The 23139-nt window shown below is 41.2% G+C and overlaps 1 protein-coding gene across 2 annotated transcripts in view; it reads left to right on the forward strand.

Annotated features, from left to right (window-relative positions):
* Window positions 1-173: 173 nt before the first annotated feature.
* HAO2 (hydroxyacid oxidase 2 (long chain)) overlaps window positions 174-23139 on the forward strand; it is a 27120-nt gene continuing 4154 nt past the window's right edge. Inside the window, exons 1-6 of one of the 2 annotated variants that reach the window (XM_011982218.1) lie at window positions 174-297; window positions 11884-12102; window positions 12458-12596; window positions 14294-14445; window positions 16165-16442; window positions 18016-18225. In XM_011982218.1, coding sequence (XP_011837608.1) covers window positions 12072-12102; window positions 12458-12596; window positions 14294-14445; window positions 16165-16442; window positions 18016-18225 — 810 coding nt within the window. In that variant the 5' untranslated portion in view covers window positions 174-297; window positions 11884-12071. The remainder of the gene's footprint in view (window positions 298-11883; window positions 12103-12457; window positions 12597-14293; window positions 14446-16164; window positions 16443-18015; window positions 18226-23139) is intronic. The other variant, XM_011982225.1, reaches the window with a different exon arrangement.

Below are 23139 nucleotides of genomic sequence, written 5' to 3' on the forward strand. Positions count from 1 at the left end.
AAAGAAACCATTTGTTCACTTTGAAGTTTAATTTTGTAATAAACTTCACTTAATTCTGAAGTAAATTTGCAAAGCCAGCAAAATTCTTTCAAAGTCAACCTTGCTCAGGCCTAGTTGCTTATTTACTGCTAAGCTGGATGTTTTCATTAAAAGATTAACTTTGAGCCTTCAGCCTCTTCTTTAGCATGAACTGTGGGTAGTGATGTGTGTTTCCTAACACCTCCGGCAGTGAGCCAGGCTTTGAGTGACTGTGTCTAAACACCGCTTTCCCTGAGGACTGGAAGATGTTAGAATCAGGTTTGTCATTGAGTGTGTTCTGTGTGCTTGGAACTGAGAAAGGAGATGAAGTGCCAGGTGGGATGGGAATGGGAGATATCGTGGAAGCCAAGTGTGAGTTTGCAAGGCAGGGACCTTGGCAAAGACAGTCCTAGGGAGACAGGTGTTAGGGAACTCAGGGGGCATGGGCAAAGGAAGATTTGGTTTCAAAGAGGATACAGACAGAGAAGCTTAAGTCTAGGAAGTTGAGTCTTAGAATTGTATGGAGGAATATCTGTGGGTGTCTGTAGGCGGAAAAATGGGTTAAAATGTTTTCACTTGGCAGCGTTCTGAAAACCTAAAAGGTATGGCGATTGCCTTCAGGGATATATTTAGTATTTTGACCACTGCTTCCTCGCCACAAGCAAAAGAAAACAGTGACTCCTAAAAAAAACAAAGAAGTCACTGTGTCTCAAACAATGTAGTTCCTTTGAGCAATAAGCTTATTTGGAACAAATAGGTCACAAAGTCCCTCTAATGAAGAGCCTCCTATTGTGTTAAATTGAATCTACAGATCAACCTGGAGAGAACTACCAAGAACACTAATGAAGATAGGGAGGTATTGGTATAAAGACAGATAATAGATCAATGGAACAGAATAGAGAGTTCATTAGTAGGAAGCAAAATCCCCAGACTTTTATTCTTAACTACTACTATATTCTGCATTTTGCAAGATCCTTCAATTCTCACAAGATCACTATGAGACAGATGGTAATATCCTAATTTAAAGATAGATGAGAATTGGAGCTTGTCTAGAATAGATTGAGTGGAACATCATTTGTGGCATATCATTCGAGAGGTAATGGGAATATTGCCAAATTTCCAGGTAACTCCCCCACCAAAGGGACTTCTGTTATACTCTACATCGTATCAGTTATCAAATGACGAGCTATTCAAGTCTGTCTTCTTCGACTGTAAGCTTCTTGAGAGCAGAAACTTATGTGATAAAGGCTTTTCCCCCCATATCTCTAGTGTTTAGCATAATACCTTGATATATTATGTTAGATTAAGCTATGTTATAGTAAAGAATAAACCTTGACAACTTAGTGAGGTAACACATAAATATATATTCCTCCCTCGTACAATATCAACTGATCTCCAGGGCTACTTTTTTCTGAATGGCGTTTTGGGAATCCAAGTGGCCTTTCTCTTGCAGCTCTGTCTTCTTGAGGATGGAGGATCACTGTAGAGGAGGAAACAAAGCTGGATGGTCACATGCCAGCTCTTCAATCCTTGGCCTAGAATTAACACCTGCTATTCCCACTCCCAGCCCATTGGCCAGAAGAACTAGTCACAGAGCCGTGCCTGTATTTAAGCAGCAGGGAAATGTTAAGCACATGGGGAGCAGTATATGCCTCTGCTATCCTGGCTGAGAGTGTGTGTCAACAAACCTTCTTGGATAAACTAATGAGTAAATCTGACAGAGGGTTTAAATTATACTATGACAGAAATACTCAAATCCTGAAGCAGCTTTCCACTTCCAGAGCCTCAGATGAAATCATACATGTCATCAACAGGAGGAATAATGAACATGGAGCTGCCTTTATTGACAATCTAGTCTATACAAGGCACTGTTTTAGAAATTTCAAAGGGGCCATAGTGCTTAGTCCTCATGGTAGCCCTATGGGATGGATGTTAATATTCTCCTTTAACAAATAAATTTTGCACGGAACCGTGGTGAGCAAGTAGTAGAGCTGAGATTTCAGCCTATGTTTGCCAAGTGCCAAAGGTTATGATATACTCTATCTTCTCTACTCCACTGACTCCCTCAGGCATACTTCCTTGGGCACAGTCGATCGGTGGACAGCAATGGCCTTCAGAAACACAATCTGGGTAGTTGCCATAGACAGAGATGCCAGGAGGAAGGCAAAGAGAGAAAAAACTGCACTTCATAGCTGGGCTCTTCCATCCCCAACTGCTCTGGCCTTTCTCCTCTCCCCCTGCTACCACCCAGTGATTGCCACTGTGAGATACAGGCACACCTGTAAGACCTGAAGTCACTAGTGGACAGAGTGGAGGGCAGAGCCTGTTTTGGAGCCTTGTGTGGATGCTGATGTCTGTTTTGCACATTCTATCCTTGTTGAGCAGATAAAAAGGCAGGGGCAGTGATCTCACAGTATCACATAGAACTCCTTTCCCAATGGTCTGGATTTTGTGGGAATTGACCAAGGTCACTTTATGCAGCAATCTGACAATTCAGAACAGAGACTTAAATGTCTCCTCCATACCACTAACACTCTATACTAGTTCAAAGACATTGGAAACAAGTTAGAAAGATTCCAGATCAGCCTTTGCCATTTCTGTTGCATGAGCTTGGATAACTCACATGGATTCTCCGAGCTTTAGTGTTTTCATCTATAACATGGGGCTCATACATACAGTCTCTGATTGCCTGCTGGATTGTTGTAAGCACCAAATGGAATAGCATATAGAAGAGTGCTCTGTAGACTGTTAAGACAGATTTAAACATAAGAGGTTATTTTTTAGTGATTGGCTGAATAATGAAGATTTTTTCTGATTGAGTTATGATTTTTTTTTTGAGGGAAGAAAGCAAAGTTGCATATGTCCATGACATTTTAATCCTCTAAGGTCTGTGCCAACTCTGTCGTTCCATAAACCACACTTGGCTGTGCCCATTTTCTTCTTTCTATGGTGCTTCAGAGCCAGGCCACTGGAATCGTGACACATTACTGGATATGTAATATTGAACAAAGTATTTTAACCTCCTGAACTTCAGGTTTCTCACCCGTGAAATGGGGATGATAATATTTGTGTTGAACATTTCAACAAGGATTAAAACAGTCATGCATGTAACGCAATTTACACAGTGCATGGCACAACATGAAGCACTTGATAAGTGGTTGCAATATTATTGTCATTATTATTATTATTCATATTAAGAAGCCGTCATGCTGTCTCCAAGGTTCTTTGCATAATCAAATTATTCCACTGTTTGAAATAATAAGAAAATCCTCAATCTTTCAAAACACCATATAAACATTTGGATCAATGTCTCCCAGTATGCCCTAAACTATTTTCAACACCCTATGGGCAGCACACAGTTTACAACATGGCTGAGTTCCAAAACTCTACTTGGAGGGCATTTGTTTGAAACTCAGAACAGATTTTCCCATAGAAAGAATGCTATTAAAATAGCGGTTGGATTCCCAGGTGACTGAAATACCGACTTGATTCACAAAATAGCAGAAGATCTGGCATATTTGCAATGCAAATTAACGTGAAACAATGTTATTGTATTGCTGGTCATTAACCAAAACTGAAAACTAAGAAAATTGTGTAATAAATCATTTAAAAAAATTTCTTGTATATGCAGCTGATGAAGAAAAGCAGGCTTAATTAGAGGAAGAGAGAATTGAGTGGAAATGTAAGTAAGAAATGTTAAGATGTCTTTGAGGGTACTTTCAAAGGTTTTTGAAGTTCTTTGCTAGGTCTAATGCGCCTTCAAAATTGTTTCACTTTGTTCTTCTTGACACAAGGGACCACATAGCACAATTATTTTTGGTTTGCAAATGAAAAAGGAAAGGAGATGGGAGAGATTAGGAAAAGAGAAGAAGGGGTGAGAAAGATTTCCCTGAGAAGGCACTCAATAGTTTGGAGAAATTGAGAAAGGAGGAAGAGGTACATCTATGTAGTAAAATGGATTTCAATTACCTGGTCTGAGAGCAGGAAAAACAGGTGGCGTGACAGACCATATCCTCTTGTAAAAGGGAATGGTGACAAGATTGGTCAAGTAGTTATTCACTGAAACCATAAGGTGGTGCCATGGGACCAGAAAAGTTTATGAAAAGCAAGCCCTCCAGGCTGGGAGGAGGAGCAAAGGCAGGCTTGAGCATCCAGCTATTTGGTGTTGGCAAATATGTCTAAATATTGTGCTGGTGCCCTGTTCTGTACTTTATTGCCATGAAGTAAATGTTGAATTAGAATGTTCATATGAACTCATCTAAATAGCTCCTTGTATTTATGGGCCAAGAAAGCACAGAATATGAGTACTTGAAGGACCTCAGCTCAGCTTTTAATTTCAGGTGGCTTCAAATCTGTCATGGATTAAGCTGAAATATACAAAAATGTATATTTTCTCAAATGAGGAAACTGAGACTTGGAGAGAAGACATGTAGCCTGCCACTGTTCAAATAACAAATAAGTGTTAGTAACGATCTCCCTTGAAGCAGCCTGCCTCTCAGGCTGCCACACGCACAGCTCCACTGACTGGATGAAGCAAAAGTTTATTCTATACCTCCAACTTCAAGTGGAGCTCCTTTTGCTGGCGTGACTAAGCAGGGTCAGAAGGAGTAGAGGTGAAGGTGGAATGATAAAATCTAGTGTAGATGAGTTGAGTCTCTAGAAATCTTAGGTCTGTGCTGAGAAGCTAATTCTCAAGTAAGGAGAAGCTAATTCTAGGTTTTCCCAGGCTATCCACAAGCAATTGCAAGAGTCATATTGTATTTCAGAAAGAACCCTAAATGTGGAGACAGAAGACCTGAGTTCATTTATTAACTGTGCTACCAAACTTGTGCACATCTCTCTGTCTCTCTAGGGTCCCCCTTGGCTCCATCAAGCAAGACTGTTCTCATAGTCTTCCAGTCCTCAATAGGCAGGATGTGTGGGAGGCAGGACAGTGGTAGGTAATTGCCTAATTAGTTCACTATAGCTTCAGAGTGAGCATGTCCTTAACATAAACGTGCCCACCACCGCAAACCTCAAAAACTCTTTCAATCCATGACACACAAAGCTCCTAGAGTAAAGCAAAGATATGAGTCACTCCCCTATCATGACTAAAGAAGCTGTTCTGAAGAACTCAAGCATCATACTCCTCATGGTAGAACACGCTTACAGGTCAAGAAGGGAATTTTCATTAGTAGAAAGGAAAAAAGGCTAATGAGAATGGGCGAGGAGTGGCAGTCTAAGGAGGAGACATTATTATTATACAAATCAGAATCAAACAAAAAAAAAGGGGCCACTATGTTTCAGAAGGCTCCTGCATCCTTGATTCACAATGTATGAGAGCTCAGGGAAGAAGCTAGAACTGATTCTGGGCTGACAGCCACCAGGAATTAATCCTTGCCACATCTTAACTGGACTGGCTCCTTTTCCCCTCACTCCCATACAAATGCCACCCTTGATTCCTCAGGTCACTGCAATGCTAGAAACACTTGGTTCCCTTTATACACTGAGGGCTGACCTGCTGTTCCTGGGTATCCAAATTCTTCTTCCTTCCCTCTCCTCCCCATGCTTGGGGCTCATCGCCTCAGTCACAGGAGCATTTTCCAATGCCATTGATTCATGTCTTCCCTGAACCCAACACTGCCATCTGCACATGGCTCTCCTAGTCTCCATCAGCTCTGCCACCCTTCTCCTCTCCCATCACCTCTTCATTCTCAGGGTCTCCTCTAGATTCAGCCTCTCCCCTGAGAATGCTATTGTTGACAATGCTATGGTAATGGCTATACCCTTTGTATCCACTATCCTTGAGGGCAAGACTGATGAAAGCATTTTCAGCCAACTTTGAACAGTCTAATCTCTCAAACTAGGCCCGTAAAACGTAGCCTTGATATTATCTGACATTCCATTGGGAAACTTGGCATAAGTTCCTAAAGAATTAGGCCAGAGGTTCTGGAAGGACACCATCCTATGGCACCAAGCAAGTGTACCTTAAAGTTAGTCATCAGAGGCTGACTTTTCTCCCCCATTGTATCTCCACAGCCTACCCTGCAATTTTCACACTGAGATTTCCCACAGACTGTGTAGGGGGGTTCCATAAAAATATAAGCTGTGATAACCCTGAGTTCCTAAAGCAACACCAACATGAGTCATATGAATCATACAGAATCTTCAAAGGAAGACAACTTGTTATCTGTCTGGTGTTAAATCAGATTGCAATATTGAAGAAAGCCAAGTCTTCCTTGAAAAGCCTGCCAGCTTCTCTACTTCCTTCCTCCTTCCCTCAGTCAGGACAGTTTGAACTTCAGATTGTTAGCAACAGGTACTCCTGAATGTCCTTGCCCTTAGATTTCCTCCTTCTTGTCACTGGTCTACTAATTGTACCTCACTGTTTTCATTATCAGACAAAAAGCCTAAAGAGGTTCAAGGAGCTAAAAGGAGCTAAAGTTTCTAGAACAATAGCTGGCAATTGGTCAGTTTGCAGTTTTATTCTTTTCTCCTGTGTCTCTTCTTCTTGGGCAGTAGGAATAAAAAAGGAAAAAAGAAAACAACATTGAAATGGAGACAAAATAAAATGGGAATACAAGAGGACAAAATAAAATGAGAATACAAGAAAACCATTAGATAACTTGAATCTTCCCTTTAATTCCTGGTAGCTTCAAGACTGGTAGGGATCAAATTGAATTAAAGTATATACAAATATATTATGCTAATTTCTTCATTTCCAAATTTAGGAAAAGCTTTGAACAATGAAGTTATCCTTTTCTTTAATTATAAACCTTATATTAAACCTCTAATAAAAATAATAGAGATTTATGTATATTATATTAAAAAATGTATAATTGTATTTTTCAACCTACAAAATTCTCTCAAGTTCAATGTAACAAGTCATTTATGAGAACCAACTACTTTGTTCTTTATCTGAAATTGAAAATAGAGAAAGTCTACCTTTAGAAGCTACCAGGACACACAAGTTCAGAACCATCTCTCATAATAACTTACTACCTGATTGTATTAGTTCATTTTCATACTGCTATGAAGAAATATCTGAGACTGGGTAATTTATAAATTAAAAAAAGGTTTAATGGAGTCTCAGTTCCACATAACTGAAGGGGCCTCACAATTATGGCAGAAGGCAAAGGAGGAGCAAAGGCATGTGTTACGTGGTGGCAGGCAAGAGAGCATGTGCAAGGGAACTGCCCTTTATAAGACCATCAGATCTCATGAGACTTATTTACTATCATGAGAACAACATGGTGAAACCCACCCCCCATGATTCAATTACCTCCCACCAGGCCTCTCCCATGACACGTGTGGATTATGGGAGCTAAAATTCAAGATGAGGTTTTGCTGGGGACACAGCCAAACCATATCATTCCACTCCTGGTCCCTCCCAAATCTCATGTCCTCACATTTCAAAACGAATCATGCCTTCCCAACAGTCCCTCAAAGTCATAACTAATTTCAGCATTAACTCAAAAATTCACAGTTCAAAGCCTTATCTGAGACAAGGCAAGTCCCTTTTACCTATGAGCCTGTAAAGTCAAAAGCAAGTTAGTTACTTCCTGGATACAATGGGGGTATAGGCATTGGATAAATACAGCCATTCCAAATGGGAGAAATTAGACAAATTGAAGGTGCTATGGCCCCATGCAAGCCTAAAATCCAGCAGGACAGTCAAATCTTAAAGCTCCAAAATGATCTCTTTGACTCTATGTCTCACATCCAGGTCACACTGATGCAAGAGGTGGGTTCCCATGGTCTTGGGCAGCTCTGCCTCTGTGACTTTTCAGGGTACAGCCTCTCTTCTGGCTGCTTTCACAGGCTAGTGTTGAGTGTCTGTGGCTTTTCCAGGTGCACAGTGCAAGTTGTCAGTGTATCTACAATTCTGGAGTCTGGAGGATGATGGCCCTCTTCTCAGAGCTCCCACTAGGCAGTGCCCCAGTGGGGATTCTGTATGAAGGCTCCAACCCTACATTTTTCTCCTGCACCGCCCTAGCAGAGGTTCTCCATGAGGGCTCTGCTTTAAGCAGATTTCTGCCTAGACATGTAAGTGCTTCTATACATCCTCTGAAATCTAGGAAAGCTTCGCAAACCTCAGTTCTTGTCTTCTGCACATCCACAGGCCCAACACCATGTGGAAGCTGCCAAGCTTTGGGGCTTGCACCCTCTGAAACTACAATCTGAGCTGTACTTTTGGTTTTAGCCACCACTGGAACACGGCACCCAGTCCTGAGACTGCACAAAGCAGCAAGGCTCTGGTGCCTTGCATCCTAGGCCTCCAGTCCTGTGATGGGAGGGTCTGCAGTAAAGATGTCTGATGTGCCCTGGAGACATTTTCCCCATTGTCTTGGCAATTAATATTTGATTCCTTATTACGTATGCACATTTCTGCAGCCAGCTTGAATTTCTCCTCAGAAAATTGGTTTTTCTTTTCTATCATCAAATCATCAGGTTGCAAATTTTCCAGACTTTTATTATGCTCTGTTCCCCTTTTAAAAATGATTTCCAATTCTAAACCATATATTTGTGAATACATAAAACTGAATGCTTTTAACAGCCCCCAAGTCACCTCTTGAATGCTTTGCTGCTTAGAAATTTCTTCTGCCAGATACCCTAAATCATCTTTCTCAAGCTCAAAGTTCCACAGATCTCTAGAGAAGGGGCAGAATGCTGCCAGTCTCTTTGCTAAAACATAGCAAGAGTCACCATCATTCTAGTTGTCAACAAGTTCCCCATCTCCATTTGAGACCACCTCAGCTTGGACTTCATTGTCCATATTACTATCAAAATTTTAATCAAAGCCATTCAAGAAGTATCTAGGAAGTTCCAAACCTTCCCACATCTTCCTATCTTCTTCTAAGCCCTCCAAACTGTTCCAACCTCTGCCTATTATTCAGTTCCAAAGTCACTTCCACATTTTCAGGTATCTTTATAGCAGCGTCCCACTACCAGGTACCAATTTACTGTATTAGTCCATTTTCATACTGTAAAAGAAATACTTGAGACTGGATAATTTATAAAGAAAAACAGGTTTAATGGACTCCCAGTTCCACGTGGTTGGGGAGGCCTCACAATTATGGTGGAAGGTGAAGGAGGAGCAAAGACATGTTTTAAGTGGCAGCAGGTAAGAGAGCACATGCAGGGAACTGCCCTTTATAAAACCATCAGATCCGCCAGGCATGGTGGCTCATGGCTGTAATCCCAGCACTTTGGGAGGCCAAGGTGGGTGGATCACCCGAGGTCAGGAGTTTGAGACCAGCTTGGCCAACATGATGAAACCCTGTTTCTACTAAAAATACAAAAATGAGCTGGATGTGGTGGTACATGCCTATAATCCCAGCTACTCGGGAGACTGAGGCAGAAGAATTGCTTGAATTGGGGAGACAGAAATTACAGTGAGCCGAGACCATACTAAGCTTTACATACATTATAAAAAGAAAAAAATGCATAATTATATTTTTAAACCTACAAAATGCTCTTAAATATAACAAGCAATTTATGAGAACCAACTATTTTGTTCTTTACATGAAATTGAAAATAGAGAATGTCTATCGTTATAAGCTACAAGAACACATGAGTCTAGAACAAACTGCACTCCAGTCTGGGTGACAGAGTGAGACTCCATCCCAAAATAAATAATAAGTAAATAAATAAATAAACCCATCAGATCTCATGAGACTCATTCACTCTCACAAGAACAGCACTGGAAAACCCACTCCCATGATTAAATTACCTCCCACCAGGCTCCTCCCATGACATGTGGGGATTATGGGAGCTACAGTTCAAGAAGAGATTTGGGTGGGGAAACAGCTAAACCATATCACAGATCTTTCACAAGTTATTTTATTTCTGAGGCCTCAGTCTCTTTAAATGCAAAACTCAAGAATTCACAGTCCACTAATACCTTCTCTGTCTTCTTCACAGGGACATTAAGAAAAAGCTGTAGATAGAAAAGAGTCTAAGGAAAAATTAGAAGAGGTATAGAAATGAGAAAAAATAGTGTTTGTTTTCTATAAGATGCTAGGGTTGATTCTTTGTGTCCAAGCAGGTTTCAAATCACATAATTGACACTATTCTAGGCATATGACTCTGCCATAATTGTGAGCGTATTTCATCTGGATTAGACACAATCTTTATGCTAGAATTGTGTAGAACAGCATTTCTATGAGTGTGTAATGTATAGGATATGTGGATTTATTGAGATATCAGGAGTTGAAACCTGGTGGAGAATTCTCATCCAATGACGAAGATAAATGACAGGCAGGGGAATGTTAAATTCAAGTAAGGAACACTGTAAGCAGCAACTCAGTGCCATGTACTATCCTAATGCCTGGGAATACAAAGTGTGTTGGGGATCCCAGGTTCGGTTCTTCATTAGGAAGAACAAATCGTTGAGGCTATGCTTTATTACTGAAAGCAAAATTAGCAAAGGGAAAAATGGCTCTTGCAGCAAAATCTGGAGGAAACCAGGTATAAGCTTCCATGAGTCCTCTGCCAGTGGACTCATGCAGGATGCAGTTAATTCCCCCAGCATGGGGGAATTACATGTGATGACACATGTAAAATGTTAGCTACCTGAGCAGGTCAGTAGCGATTCAATGCCCAGAGTTTCATGTTGGGGGCTAATCATGTGGTCACCCTCTGCCTAGCCCATACCAAAATTCTAGACTCCCAGAGGAGAAGCAAATGTTCATCATAAACCACATTGTTTATACAAACAGTTTACACACAGGGAGGTACTCTTATCAGGGAACACTGGGAACCCTGTTGAAGTCCAAGTTCCCAGACACCAATCAAGGTCCAATCTTGCAAGCAGACCTCTGAAAGAATAACATTCCCAGGCCTAGTATGTGAATTATTTCATGCACACAGAGATATAAATAAGCAATTGTGATATAATTGGTTACTTGCAATGATTAATTCATTTGACTAAGGTTTATTAACCCTTTGAAGGGTGGAGTAAGAATGAGCTAAATTAGATATGGTTGTAGTACTTTGTCAGACTCAACTCCATACCTCAATGTTCTCTCCTCACTCACTGGAAGAGTACTTCTTCTATAAAAAATGCTATGACTGGGCTCCAAATTACTCCTCATAGCTTCCATCTAGAGCCCAGTGCACTTCCTGGGGGCTCCATTTCCTGTCTGTCACATAATTTCTTCCTGCTTAGACCTTTAAGTAAGTGCTAAGGGCTACTTCTCTGTTTGACTTCAACAGAATCTGGCTTGACTTGAGGTATCCTCAAGCAAGTTCTGCCCCATCCCTGCTCCAGCCAAGATTCCCAGCACCTCACATCCCATCTGGCCTCTCTGTCCCCTTTGTCCATTAGAGGAACTAACCCATTCCTAGTTGAAGCCCTAGTTACTGGAAACTATTCTCTTCCTTTAGATAATGACTTAAAAGCCATTCAGTTTCTACCCACAACCTTTGGTTAATTTTCACACGGCTGCCAACTGCCTGGGAGTTGGCTGGAGCTTAGAACTTCACGTTTCTCTGTTTTTCCTTCTGGAATCCTCTCATGCAGGAGCTCTACATGCTGTAACTGAAAGCAGCTAGTGTCTTCAGCATCTCCGCTGCTGCTGCTGTTCCTACTGCCCTGTTTCTACTGGAGAGATTTATTGATTACCCCCAAGCCTTGTCCTCTTTTCTCTTTCAGAGGTGTTGTATCAAAAGTACCAAGCTCTGGGTTTATAGGGCTCAAATTGAAGATGGGAATAAATGGAGGCAACACACATTGTTTCTCAGGTCCCCAGATTAGCAAAAATAGCAAAGAGGTAGATGGTGACCCTTAAGCCTCCTGCTAATATTAAGCAACATGTTCAGCGACCCAGCCAAGAATTACAAAGTAAACTTTCTTTTGTTCTTTCCGCTCTCTGTAATCCACAGCCCCAGCAATTCAAACACTGAGGTTCCTGGGAACTCTCAGAGGGTAGCATACGTTCACCAAGGAATGAAGCTGGTGAGGCGGTGAAGAGCCAGGGCCTAGAAAACTGGGAATGCCATGATGTGGGTACATTGAAAAGCAAGAGGCAGGCATGATCAACCTTGAACTTTAGGAAGATCCCAGGCAGCTGATGGAAGACAAGATGGGGAGTGAATGTGAAGGCAAGATAAAAAAAAATTACAAAAAAAAATTTGTAATGAGGTTTTAAGAGGTGGTGGGGCCTGAACTAGGTCTAAGGTGGTGTGTGTAGAGTGGAGGAGAAAATATGAGAAATACACAGAAGGCCAAATAATCAGAATTTGGGAATGGGAATGGGAGAATGGAGGGGTGGACCATTACTCTCTGCCTTCCGGTTTAGGGATCATTGGCTTTGGCAATAACTCCGTTAAGATAAAGAATACAGGGAGACTAATGTTGAATCCAAACAATTTCATACTGCAGTTTCCCCTTCATTTTCTTTTCTGCATCTGAAGTGTTCTCACTGGGTTTGGTTTGGTTTTGTTTTCTCCTTGGAAGGTCCAGAAATGTCCTTGGTGTGTCTGACAGACTTTCAGGCCCACGCGCGAGAGCATCTGTCTAAGTCAACTCGGGATTTTATTGAAGGTGGAGCTGATGACAGTGTCACGCGGGATGACAACATTGCAGCATTTAAAAGGTTTGGTCTTCTGCAGCCTGTCTATTGTTAGGTTAAGGTGCACTGGTGGAGAGCTCCTTGGACAGTAATAGTCCTGGTTTCTGCCTCCAGAAAACACAGACCACTCAAGACCTAATAAGGTGGATGATTTTTTGTTGTTTTTGTTTGTTGGCGGCAGGGGAGGGAGGGTTATGGGAAGATGGAAAAAGAGAGAATTTCTCTTATAACTAGCATAAGGAAGTCATTCTCCTTCATCTCAGCAACTCTGCCACCTGACAAGATAGAACAAGAGTCTCAGAATGACCAGTTCCCTGGTCAGGGAGGATGGGCCTGTTGGGCGGCCTAGATCTCCTGAGTTCCTAAACTCTGGCTTGGAGAAGAAAATGGAAGACAGGAGAGAACACTCAGGTTTGGAGAAAATACGGAGATCCAAGGAGTCTTAGAGATAAGAGATTGAGTCAGCGGAGAAGAGTTGGTCTGAAAAAGTAGGAGATGGAGCATCGGTCAACCAACATCAGTCCGCAGGCAGAGGCTGACCCGCCACTTATTTTTGTATGGTCCATGAGCTAACGATCGTTTTTCATTTTTGAATGACTGCGGGGTGGTGAGTCAAAAGAAGAATAATTTGTAATACTTAAAAATTATATGAAATTCAAATTTTGGTGCCCATAAATAAAGTTTTATTTTAACACATAGATGCTCAGCCATTTACTATTGTTTATGGCTGCTTTTGCACTTCAACAGCAGTGCTGAATACTTGTGACAAAGACCACAAGGTCCACAAAGCCTAAAATATTTACTCTCTGGCCCTTTATAGAAAAAGTTTGCTGATTCCTGTGATAGAGAGGTCAGGAGAAAACTGAAAAATGGTATAAAAGGGAGCCCTATGTTCTGTATTTTCATACTTAGCACTATACTAAGCACCTTACATCGTTTATTTCAGTCTGTCTTCACAAAACTATTAGGAAATTTGGATTATTATTCCTATTTCAGATGAAGTGACTGAGGTTATCTTACTCAAATTTGCACAATTAGAATTTTCAGAAAATTTTTCTAAGTTCGTGTGCAGAAATACTGATATTGTGTAAACAATGAAAACTTTAGACTCCTGAGGCTAAGTAAACATTTATTTAAAATGTGTGTTTTGCATGTTTATTATTTGTAAATTCTCCTACTTTCTCCTAAAGCAGTGTTTAAGTCAAATCTTCAAACTAACTAGCTTTATCACAAAAACCTCAATCACTCCCTGGGATTTGTTCTCATTCAGTGGCCTTTTCTTACTTTCTGGAGACTTGTTCCTAACCTGAGAGGAAAAGAGCCTGGAACTTCTTCCTGCCTATTCTTTTCCTTTTAGTCTTTGTTATGATGAACCAAACCATCCAAGTGCTGCAGTGTAGTCAGGGAGGCATGGCTCAAAGACACGGACCTCTGACAGAGCAAAGCAGGTATAGTGTATAGTGTGGACTTGGTGTGCACAGAGTGGTTCAGAGAAGGTTGGGTAATGGGAAATGAGGTGCTGGGAATGGCTTTCTGGAGATGAGCCTTTTTCTGGATCAACACAGGTTACTCAGCTCCCAGCCAACTGAACCCACCAAGGTTCCACAGGACCCAGTCTGGTTTAGACTTGTTATCAGGAATCAGGAGGATCCACCCCAGGCAGCACCTCCCTGCTGCAGAATCATCGCACCAACAGAAGATCTCTTTGTTGTCTGGCACAGAATTCGCCTCCGTCCCCGGTACCTGAGAGATGTGTCTGAGGTGGACACCAGAACCACAATCCAAGGGGAGGAGATCAGTGCCCCTATTTGCATCGCACCCACAGGGTTCCACTGCCTTGTCTGTCCTGATGGGGAAATGAGCACAGCAAGAGGTATGAACCGTCCCCACCTCAAGGTTCCCTTCCCAGAGGAGGGGTCCCTCAGAGCAGTGGCAGAGTGCTCCAAGATTCTCTGTAGAAGGGCTTTAGGAACACAATCTGGTTAACACTAAGGAAAGCAGGAAAGGGAATGCTTAAAGCTATGTCTGCGTAACCTAAGATTGAGAAAACATTCATTTTCCATAATAAAGAATAGTTAGAGTGCAAGGGGGGTTAAGATGAATAAGAAGGTGCTAAAATCCAACCAAGTCATCCCTCAGAAGAGGGATGCTGGCCCTTCAGGTTCACATCATCTGCAGGGAAAGGGATGCTTAATGCAACTCCAAGGCTAGGGCTCTCTTTGGCCCCTGATGGGCCAGGACTAGGGCTGAATGGCAGTCTCTGAATTTAGGATGAGGAGAGAATCATGACATTAGGTCCTAACATAAGGCCCTGGAACCTGCTGTTGCCCAAATATTCCATTTTCCCTCTCTTCAATTGACCTTGTCATCTTGTTTGACAAAGATTTTCTTGTCAGGTTACATCTCCTTCCCAGTCAACCTGATTCTCATCCCACATTCTCCACCACCACTACCACCACCACCACCACCACCACCACCACCACCAATAATAATAATAATAATAAATAGAAAAGGAGATATGGGGCTGAAAATGCTCTTGGGACTCCTTCATAATCTTCACTCTAAGTCACATCTGTTTTTGTGAATAGCTCAGGGCTTCCCTGAGGTCTTTTCCTTTGACTCCATGATACAGGAAGCTATGGATTCAAGGACTCTAGAGCTGAATATGACATCCATCTTGATGGGGTTTAGGGTCCAGGTCTAGCTAGGTTGAAACATTAATATCCTATATGAATATGACTAGTTTACTAAGTCGTCATGATTGAATGTGTTGTTTGGGGGTAGGATGAAAGAATGGGGTATCTCCTGTTGACATGAAAAATTGAAAGTGTTAATTTTTGACTAGCCCAAATTCTCTGCCCATGAGTTATAGTGGGACAGTGACATTAACCTGTTGGAGATTTCATTGAAATGAATAGAGTAGGAAATGGGAAATCTGCCAGTCAACAGCAGCAGTATGAATGTCATCACCATCAACTTCATTAGCACTGGTATCTATGCAGTACGCCACTTTGCAATGTAAAGAATGCTCCCATAGCTAGTATCTTATTCAGTCTCCCAACAACCCTAAAGAGATGTATTATTTTCCCCATTTTACAGATAAAGAAAATGAGAGACTCAAGGCCACCCAGCAAAGAAGGAGTAGAACTAACATTCTTCTAATTTCATATGTTATGCTTTTTCCACCATGAAGTTCAGGATTCTCCACTGGGATTACATTCCCTCATCCTCTGTCCTCTCTAATTCTCTTCTGTTTCATTAAGGAGTTCATAAGAAGCCCAGTTTCCTGTCTGAAGGCTATAACACAACCAACATGATTCTGGAGATTGCATGACATCTTTAGCTGGAAATATTTTGTTATCGAGTAGAGGGTTTGTAAGACAGGTTATACAGAGGAGAACCCAAACAGCTTTAGGTCTCTCAGTCTCATCAAATTTCCTTCCATCCCTTTCTTATAAGGAAGCAGAATGAAATTAAGTTTTATCTGCATTCATGGGGCAAGATGGCCAGAGGCTACACAGACTCCCAAGGCTTTTTAGCCTAGTCCAGAGGCCTCCATCCTCCAGCCTGAGTCATGTCCTTTGCTTTGCAGCTGCCCAAGCAGCTGGTATCTGCTACATCACCAGCACATTTGCCAGCTGTAGCCTTGAAGACATTGTTATTGCAGCTCCCGAAGGCCTCCGATGGTTCCAACTCTATGTGCATCCAGACCTGCAGCTGAACAAACAGTTGATCCAGAGGGTAGAATCCCTAGGTTTCAAAGCTTTGGTAATTACTTTGGATGCACCTGTATGTGGCAATAGGCGACATGACATTCGAAACCAATTGAGGAGGAACTTAACATTAACAGATCTTCAATCACCTAAAAAGGTAGGAAAGATACCAAATTCAATGGACAAGCATTACAGGAGGCAAATTTCCTTCCTTCTTTTCCCCTTTCCTCCATTCTTTCTTTCCACAACCTTTTATTGAATGCCTGCTCTGTGCCAGACACTGGGGATACAGTAGTTCGAAAAAGCAGATATGGTTCCTGCTCCTTAGAGTTTCCAGACAAGCAGAATATAAGACCAAATGTTCTCACCCTTGGAGCTGCCCAACCTGTCACCAGAAGTGTTCCGACCAGAGCTGGATGTTGAGAAATAGGAAAGCCACGGAAAAGATTTTCACGTGAACAGGAGAGTAAACTAAAAAAGTTCATCCAACATTTTCTACTTTATGACACACTCAGAAAATGCTAATTTTGGTTGGCATACATAGACAAACTGACTCTCCAAAGGGGATGTTCATGGCCAAGGTGACTGGCCAGACAGTCTAGACAGGCCAGGTTCTACCCTACTGCCTTGAAACTGAGGAATCAATATCTCTGCACACATAGAACTCATTTGTGGAGCACCAGGATGTTATAGCACATTTGTTTGTAATCTCTGAACCAGGTGACTACAAAGGACACCTTCCCCATTAAAATCCTGCAATTAAATGGCAAGGAGTACCTCAGAGAGAGACAGCCATGATAAAGTGGGAATCCCTGGCTATAGTAGAGATACTAAAGCCAGCCTTTTCACCCAGTGGGCAGCTGTGACATCCAGCCAACTAACTCAACGGTTCTCATTAATCACAGATTGGCCTTGAGGTGCTCCAAAATCCTTATTCAAATTCCAGAAGCACGAGATTTATAAATATTTGATGTACATGGTGAGCCAAGAGTAAATATTGGGTAATAACTGATTTGGTATTGCTTAGTTCTTATCCTGGGTATGTCTCAACCATAACATATCACATTGACCTATAAATGCTTTTGCTTATCCATCTCATATACTAAACTCTGAATTTTTTTAAAGTAGAAATTTTGCCTTATTTGTCTTTGTGTCACCAGATCCTAGCACAATTATTGAGCAGCAATATGATTCATGGTCAATGATAAGCAATTAAAGTAGAAATTCTTTTATACTAATTTTGTTAGAAAAAGGAGCTAGAAATATTGTTGGGTTTTGTTGCTCCTGTTTCTTTTTGTTTCTTTGTTGTTTGTTTGTTTGTTTGTTTGTTTGTTTTTGAGACAAGGACTCACTCTATCAGCCAGGCTAGTATGTGGTGGCGCCATCACGACTCACTGCAGTCTAGACCTCCTGAGCCCAAGTGATCCTCCCACTTTAGCCTCCCGAGTAGCTGGGACTACAGACGTGCACCACTATTTATTTTTTTTAGAGGAGCAGAAGCAGGCTCTCTCTGTGTTGCCCATGCTGGTCTCAAACTCCTGGGCTCAAGAGAGATCCTTTCACCTCAGCCCCACAAAGTGCTGGGATTACAGGCAAGAGCCACCATGCCCAGCCCTGTTCTTCCTCCTTCCAGTTTATAAATGGCAGCTCTCCAAATGTGTCTCATCTTTGGAATGCATCAAGTAGCCTTGTGAGAGTTCAGGACTAAGTTCCCTTTTTATTTCCTATAGGGAAATTCAATACCTTATTTCCAGATGACTCCTATCAGCACTTCTCTCTGCTGGAATGATCTCTCCTGGTTTCAGAGCATAACTCGATTGCCCATCATCCTTAAAGGGATTCTGACAAAAGAGGATGCAGAGTTAGCTGTGAAGCACAATGTCCAGGGCATCATTGTTTCCAACCATGGTGGGAGGCAGCTTGATGAGGTTCTCGCTTCAGTAAGTAGGATTACTTCCGAGAGGGGTGTGTTTGTGAGTGCTGTGTGTGTATGTGTGAGTGTGTCCACATCAAGGGACTCTGTGCAATCTGAGCATATTTCACTCCTCCATACCACATGTGTTGGTATGTAGCTGTGAATTTTAAGGACTGTTAATTATTATTAGTAGCCTACTGTGTGCTAGGCTGTTTTTTCAACCTTTACATATAGCATTTCTAAGTCTCATGCCAATGCTGCAAGATGGGTATTATCCCTGTTTTGCCAATGGGGATTCTGTAGTTTAGTGATGTTAAGTAACTTGTCTTTAGTTCACATAGATAATAAATAGTTAATATGGAATTTCATTAGACAGATGTTCTAAAGTAAACACCTTTCATGGCAAAACTCTAAAAACACCCTAATGAGTCTTTTGCTAAAATCTACTAAAGTCCATAATTTTTTCCCTTAACTCATAAACTTATGTCCATTATAGATGAAGTTTGAGGGCAAGAAAGTGAGGAAAAGGAAGGCAGGGAAAGAATCTTTACGTGGGAATTTGTTGTTGATTTGTTTTCATTGAGTTATATTTTTTCAAATGTTCTGTTGCTGCTTGACTTGTTTTAAGAAAGAGAAATGAGATTTTTTTCTTCTTCAGTTTCATTGACACTTACATAAATAAAACATGTTCACTGCAGATACATTAGAAAATATGCATAAGCAAAAGATAAAAATTAACACTAATTTTATCACTATCACTAACATCAATATTTTGGTCATTGTTAACATCTTCTTAATGCAAATACAACTTTTTGTGTTTAAGAAAAGTATAAATAGTATTTTGTTATATTTTTCTTTTACTTAGCATTATATTAAGAGCAACTTTTTGTTTCAGTATATATGATCCTCTTATTTTTACTGGTATGTAGTATGAACAGACAACTATATAACCGACATCCATTGGAGAACATCTGTATTGCCTCTAATCTTTCCCTATTTTAAACAACACATCAGTGATTGAATCCATAGCACATTCTCAAGTACTTCTTTAAGATAAAATTGAATTAGAAATTTGCACTAGCTGGTTGGTACATTCCAAGACACATGATGCTGGGAAGCCTAAGAGCCAGCCACTCACCTCCTCCTCTGCACCAGCTCTAATTGGTAGAGGCAGAGGAATGGCAAGCCCACATGGAGAGTGGGGGCCACTCTTCACTGTGGCTCTCTGGTAAGAGTTGAACTGAAGCAGTCGGGCCTCCTACTTTCCATCCCACCTGTTGACCTGCAACCTTAGGAGAAAGTGGTTGGGCAGAGCACACAGTGAGCTCTCTCACCCAACCCCTGCCAGGATGCCTACAAGCCATCCAGTATTTAGCAAAACAGAGAAAGCAAAAGAGTATGGCATGCCCTGAGTCATCCCAACTATGCCTAAATAGGAACAGAAGACAATGAAGAGCCCATCACCAACAAGCAGCAAACATTAGAATATAGGCTTTTGAAAGAAAACTAATAAAATACATCATACCATAGGTGTCAAGCTCTCATTAATCAACTTAGCTGGTCTTGTTCCTTTGGAAGAACTGAGTAATGAGTAGAGAAAGAGGAAGACTAATTCTCCCATTGTGCTTCCCCACTAGAGAATGAGTATTGGCTAAGGCAGGGGCCAGGGAGAGGAGAATTTCTCCTATCTTATTGTGCTGATCAACTTGTTATTCTCCCAAGCCATTTGGCTTCACATCCAAACCCAACGTCACTCAGAGACAGCACCAATATCATTGTGAGCCTAGTGAGGGTTTTGCTTCAGGTGAAGCCTGACTCTGCACTTGCGTAACCCTACCTCACTCACCTCACCTTAATCCTGGCCCGAGATCTATTTATTTATAAAAACAAACTTCCAGCTCACAGGTCAGAGTTTGCCATTTGGTTTTTTAAAACATTGTATTCAAATATCATTTATCTGAGTTTTTTTTAAGTTTATTTCCATAGGTTATTAAGGAACAGGTGGTGTCTGTTACATGAGTAAGTTCTTTAGTGGTGATTTGTGAGATTTTGGTGCAACCATCACCTGAGCAGTATACACTGCACCCTATTTGTAGTCTTTTATTCCTCACCCCCTTCACACCCTTTCTCCCTTAGTCCCCAAACTACATTGTATCACTATTACGCCTTTACATCCTCATAGCTTAGCTCCCACATATGAGTGAGAACATGTGATGTTTGGTTTTCCTTTCCTGAGTTACTTCACTTAGAATAACAATCTCCAGCCTCATCCAGGTTGCTGCAAATGCCATTAATTCACTCCTTCTTATAATGGCTGAGTAGTATTTCATTATCTATCTATCTATCTATCTATCTATCTATCTATCTATCTATACACACACCACAGTTTCTTTTCTTTCCTTTCCTTTTTTTTTTTGATATGGAATCTCACTCTGTCTCCCAGGCTGGAGTATAGTGGCACAATCTCAGCTCACTGGAAACTCTGCCTCCCAGGTTCACGCCATTCTCCTGCCGCAGCCTCCTGAGTAGCTGGGACTACAGGCACCCACCACCACGCCCGGCTAATTTTTTGTATTTTTAGTAGAGACGGGGTTTCACTGTGTTAGCCAGGATGGTCTCGATCTCCCGACCTTGTGATCCACCCGCCTCAGCCTCCCAAAGTGCTAGAATTACAGCCATGAGCCACCACACCCAGCCTATACCACAGTTTCTTTATCCACTCATTGATTGATGGGCATTTGGGTTGGTTCTACATTTTTGCAATTGTTAATTCTACTGCTATAAACATGTATGCAAGTATATTTTTCATATAATGACTTCTTTTCCTCTGGGTAGATAGCCAGTAATGGGATTGCTGAATCAAATGGTAGTTCTACTTTTAGTTCTATAAGGAATCTCCACAGTGTTTTCCATAGTAGTTGTACTAGCTTACATTCCCACCAGCAGTGTAGAAGTGTTCCCTGTTCACTGCATCCACATGAACATCTATTATTTTTGATTTTTTGATTATGGCCATTCTTCTAGGAGTAAGGAGGTATTGCATTGTAATTTCGATTTGCATTTCCCTAATCATTAGTGATGTTGAGCACTTTTTCATATGTTTGTTGGCTATTTGTGTATTTTCTTTTGAGAATTATCTGTTCATGTCCTTAGCTCACTTTTTGATGAGTTTTTTTTTTTTTCTTGTTTGAGTTCCTCATAGATTCTCCATGTTAGACTTTTGTCAGATGCATAGATTGTGAAGGTTTTCTTTCACTCTGTGGGTTGTCTGTTTACTCTGCAGACTGTTCCTTTGCCATACAAAAGCTCCTTAGTTTAATTAAATGCCTGCTCTTTATTTGTTTTTATAGTACTTACTTTTGGGTTCTTGGTCATAAAATCCTTTCCTAAGCCAGTATCCAGAAGAGTTTTTCCTGTTATATTCTAGAATTTTTATAGTTTCAGATCTCAGAATTAAGTCCTTGATCCATCTTGAGTTGATTTTTGTGTAAGGTGAGACACGATGATTCAGTTTCATTCTCATTCTCCTACATGTGGCTAGCCAATTATCCCAGCACCATTTGTTAAATATAGTATCTTTTCCCCACATTATGTTTTTGTTTGCTTCACCAAAGATCAGTTGGCTGTAAGTATTTGGATTTATTTTGGGGTTCTCTCTTCTGTTTCATTGGTCTATGTGCCTATTTTTATGCCAGTACCATGCAGTTTTGGTGACTATTAGTAATGAGAGAGAATTCATGTCCAAATAAAAGACATTTTTATAGTCCCAGCATGGTATTATTTGGATTTTTTTCTTTTCTTTTCTTTTTTTTTTTTTTTGAGTTGGAGTTCGCTCCTGTCACCCATGCTGGAGGGCAATGGTGCAGTCTCAGCTCACTACAACCTCCGCCTCCCAGGTTCAAGCAATTCTCCTGCCTCAGCCTCTCAAGTAGCTGGGATTACAGGCACTGGCCACCACGCCTGGCTATTTGTATTTTCAGTTGAGATGGGGTTTCACCATGTTGGCCAGGCAGGTCTCGAACTCCTGACCTCAGGTGGTTCACCTGCCTCCGCCTCTCAAAGTGCTGAGATTATAGGCATGGACCACTGTGCCCAACTGGAATATTTGTATGATGTCGTGAAAGAAAAACATGTTTGTACAAACTCTTCTAGTGAACCATACTATGCAGTGGAGTTGACAATAATTGTGAAATAAAACAGGGAGTGAATTTCACCTTAAGGTGCAGTGAGGCTTTAGAGTTAATTTTTAATAGAACAGAACAGGACTTTCATTAGAGTCTTCTGGGGATAACAGCTGACTTATCCTTTCCCCTGGTCCCAGGAGGAAGTACAAGGACAATGTTAGATATGAAACCTCATAGAGGTGGGAACTTTTCTCAAAATCCTCACCTTTTATAGCACTGGCAACATACTGCAGTGGGACACTGACCTCAGGCACAGAATCTAAGGGGATGCCAAAAACTCAGATACTATAGTTCGAAATCAGATGATCTCGAAGTTCCTCATAGAAGTTCCCACCTCTTTCACAACGGTATAAAAATAATCCAAATAATACCATGCTGGGACTATAAAAATGCCTCTTATGAAATGCAAATCAAAACCACAATGAGATACCATCTCACACCAGTTAGAATGGCAATCATTAAAAAGTCAGGAAACAACGGGTGCTGGAGGGGATGTGGAGAAATAGGAACACTTTTACACTGTTGGAGGGATTGTAAACTAGTTCAACCATTATGGAAAACAGTATGGCAATTCTTCAAGGATCTAGAACTAGAAGTACCATATGACCCAGCCATCCCATTACTGAGTATATACCCAAAGGATTATAAATCATGCTGCTGTAAAGACACATGCACACGTATGTTTATTGCGGCACTATTCACAATAGCAAAGACTTGGAATCAACCCAAATGTCCATCAGTGACAGACTGGATTA

This window comes from Mandrillus leucophaeus, unplaced genomic scaffold (genome assembly GCF_000951045.1).
Source record: "Mandrillus leucophaeus isolate KB7577 unplaced genomic scaffold, Mleu.le_1.0 Scaffold1054, whole genome shotgun sequence".
Lineage (NCBI taxonomy): Eukaryota > Metazoa > Chordata > Mammalia > Primates > Cercopithecidae > Mandrillus > Mandrillus leucophaeus.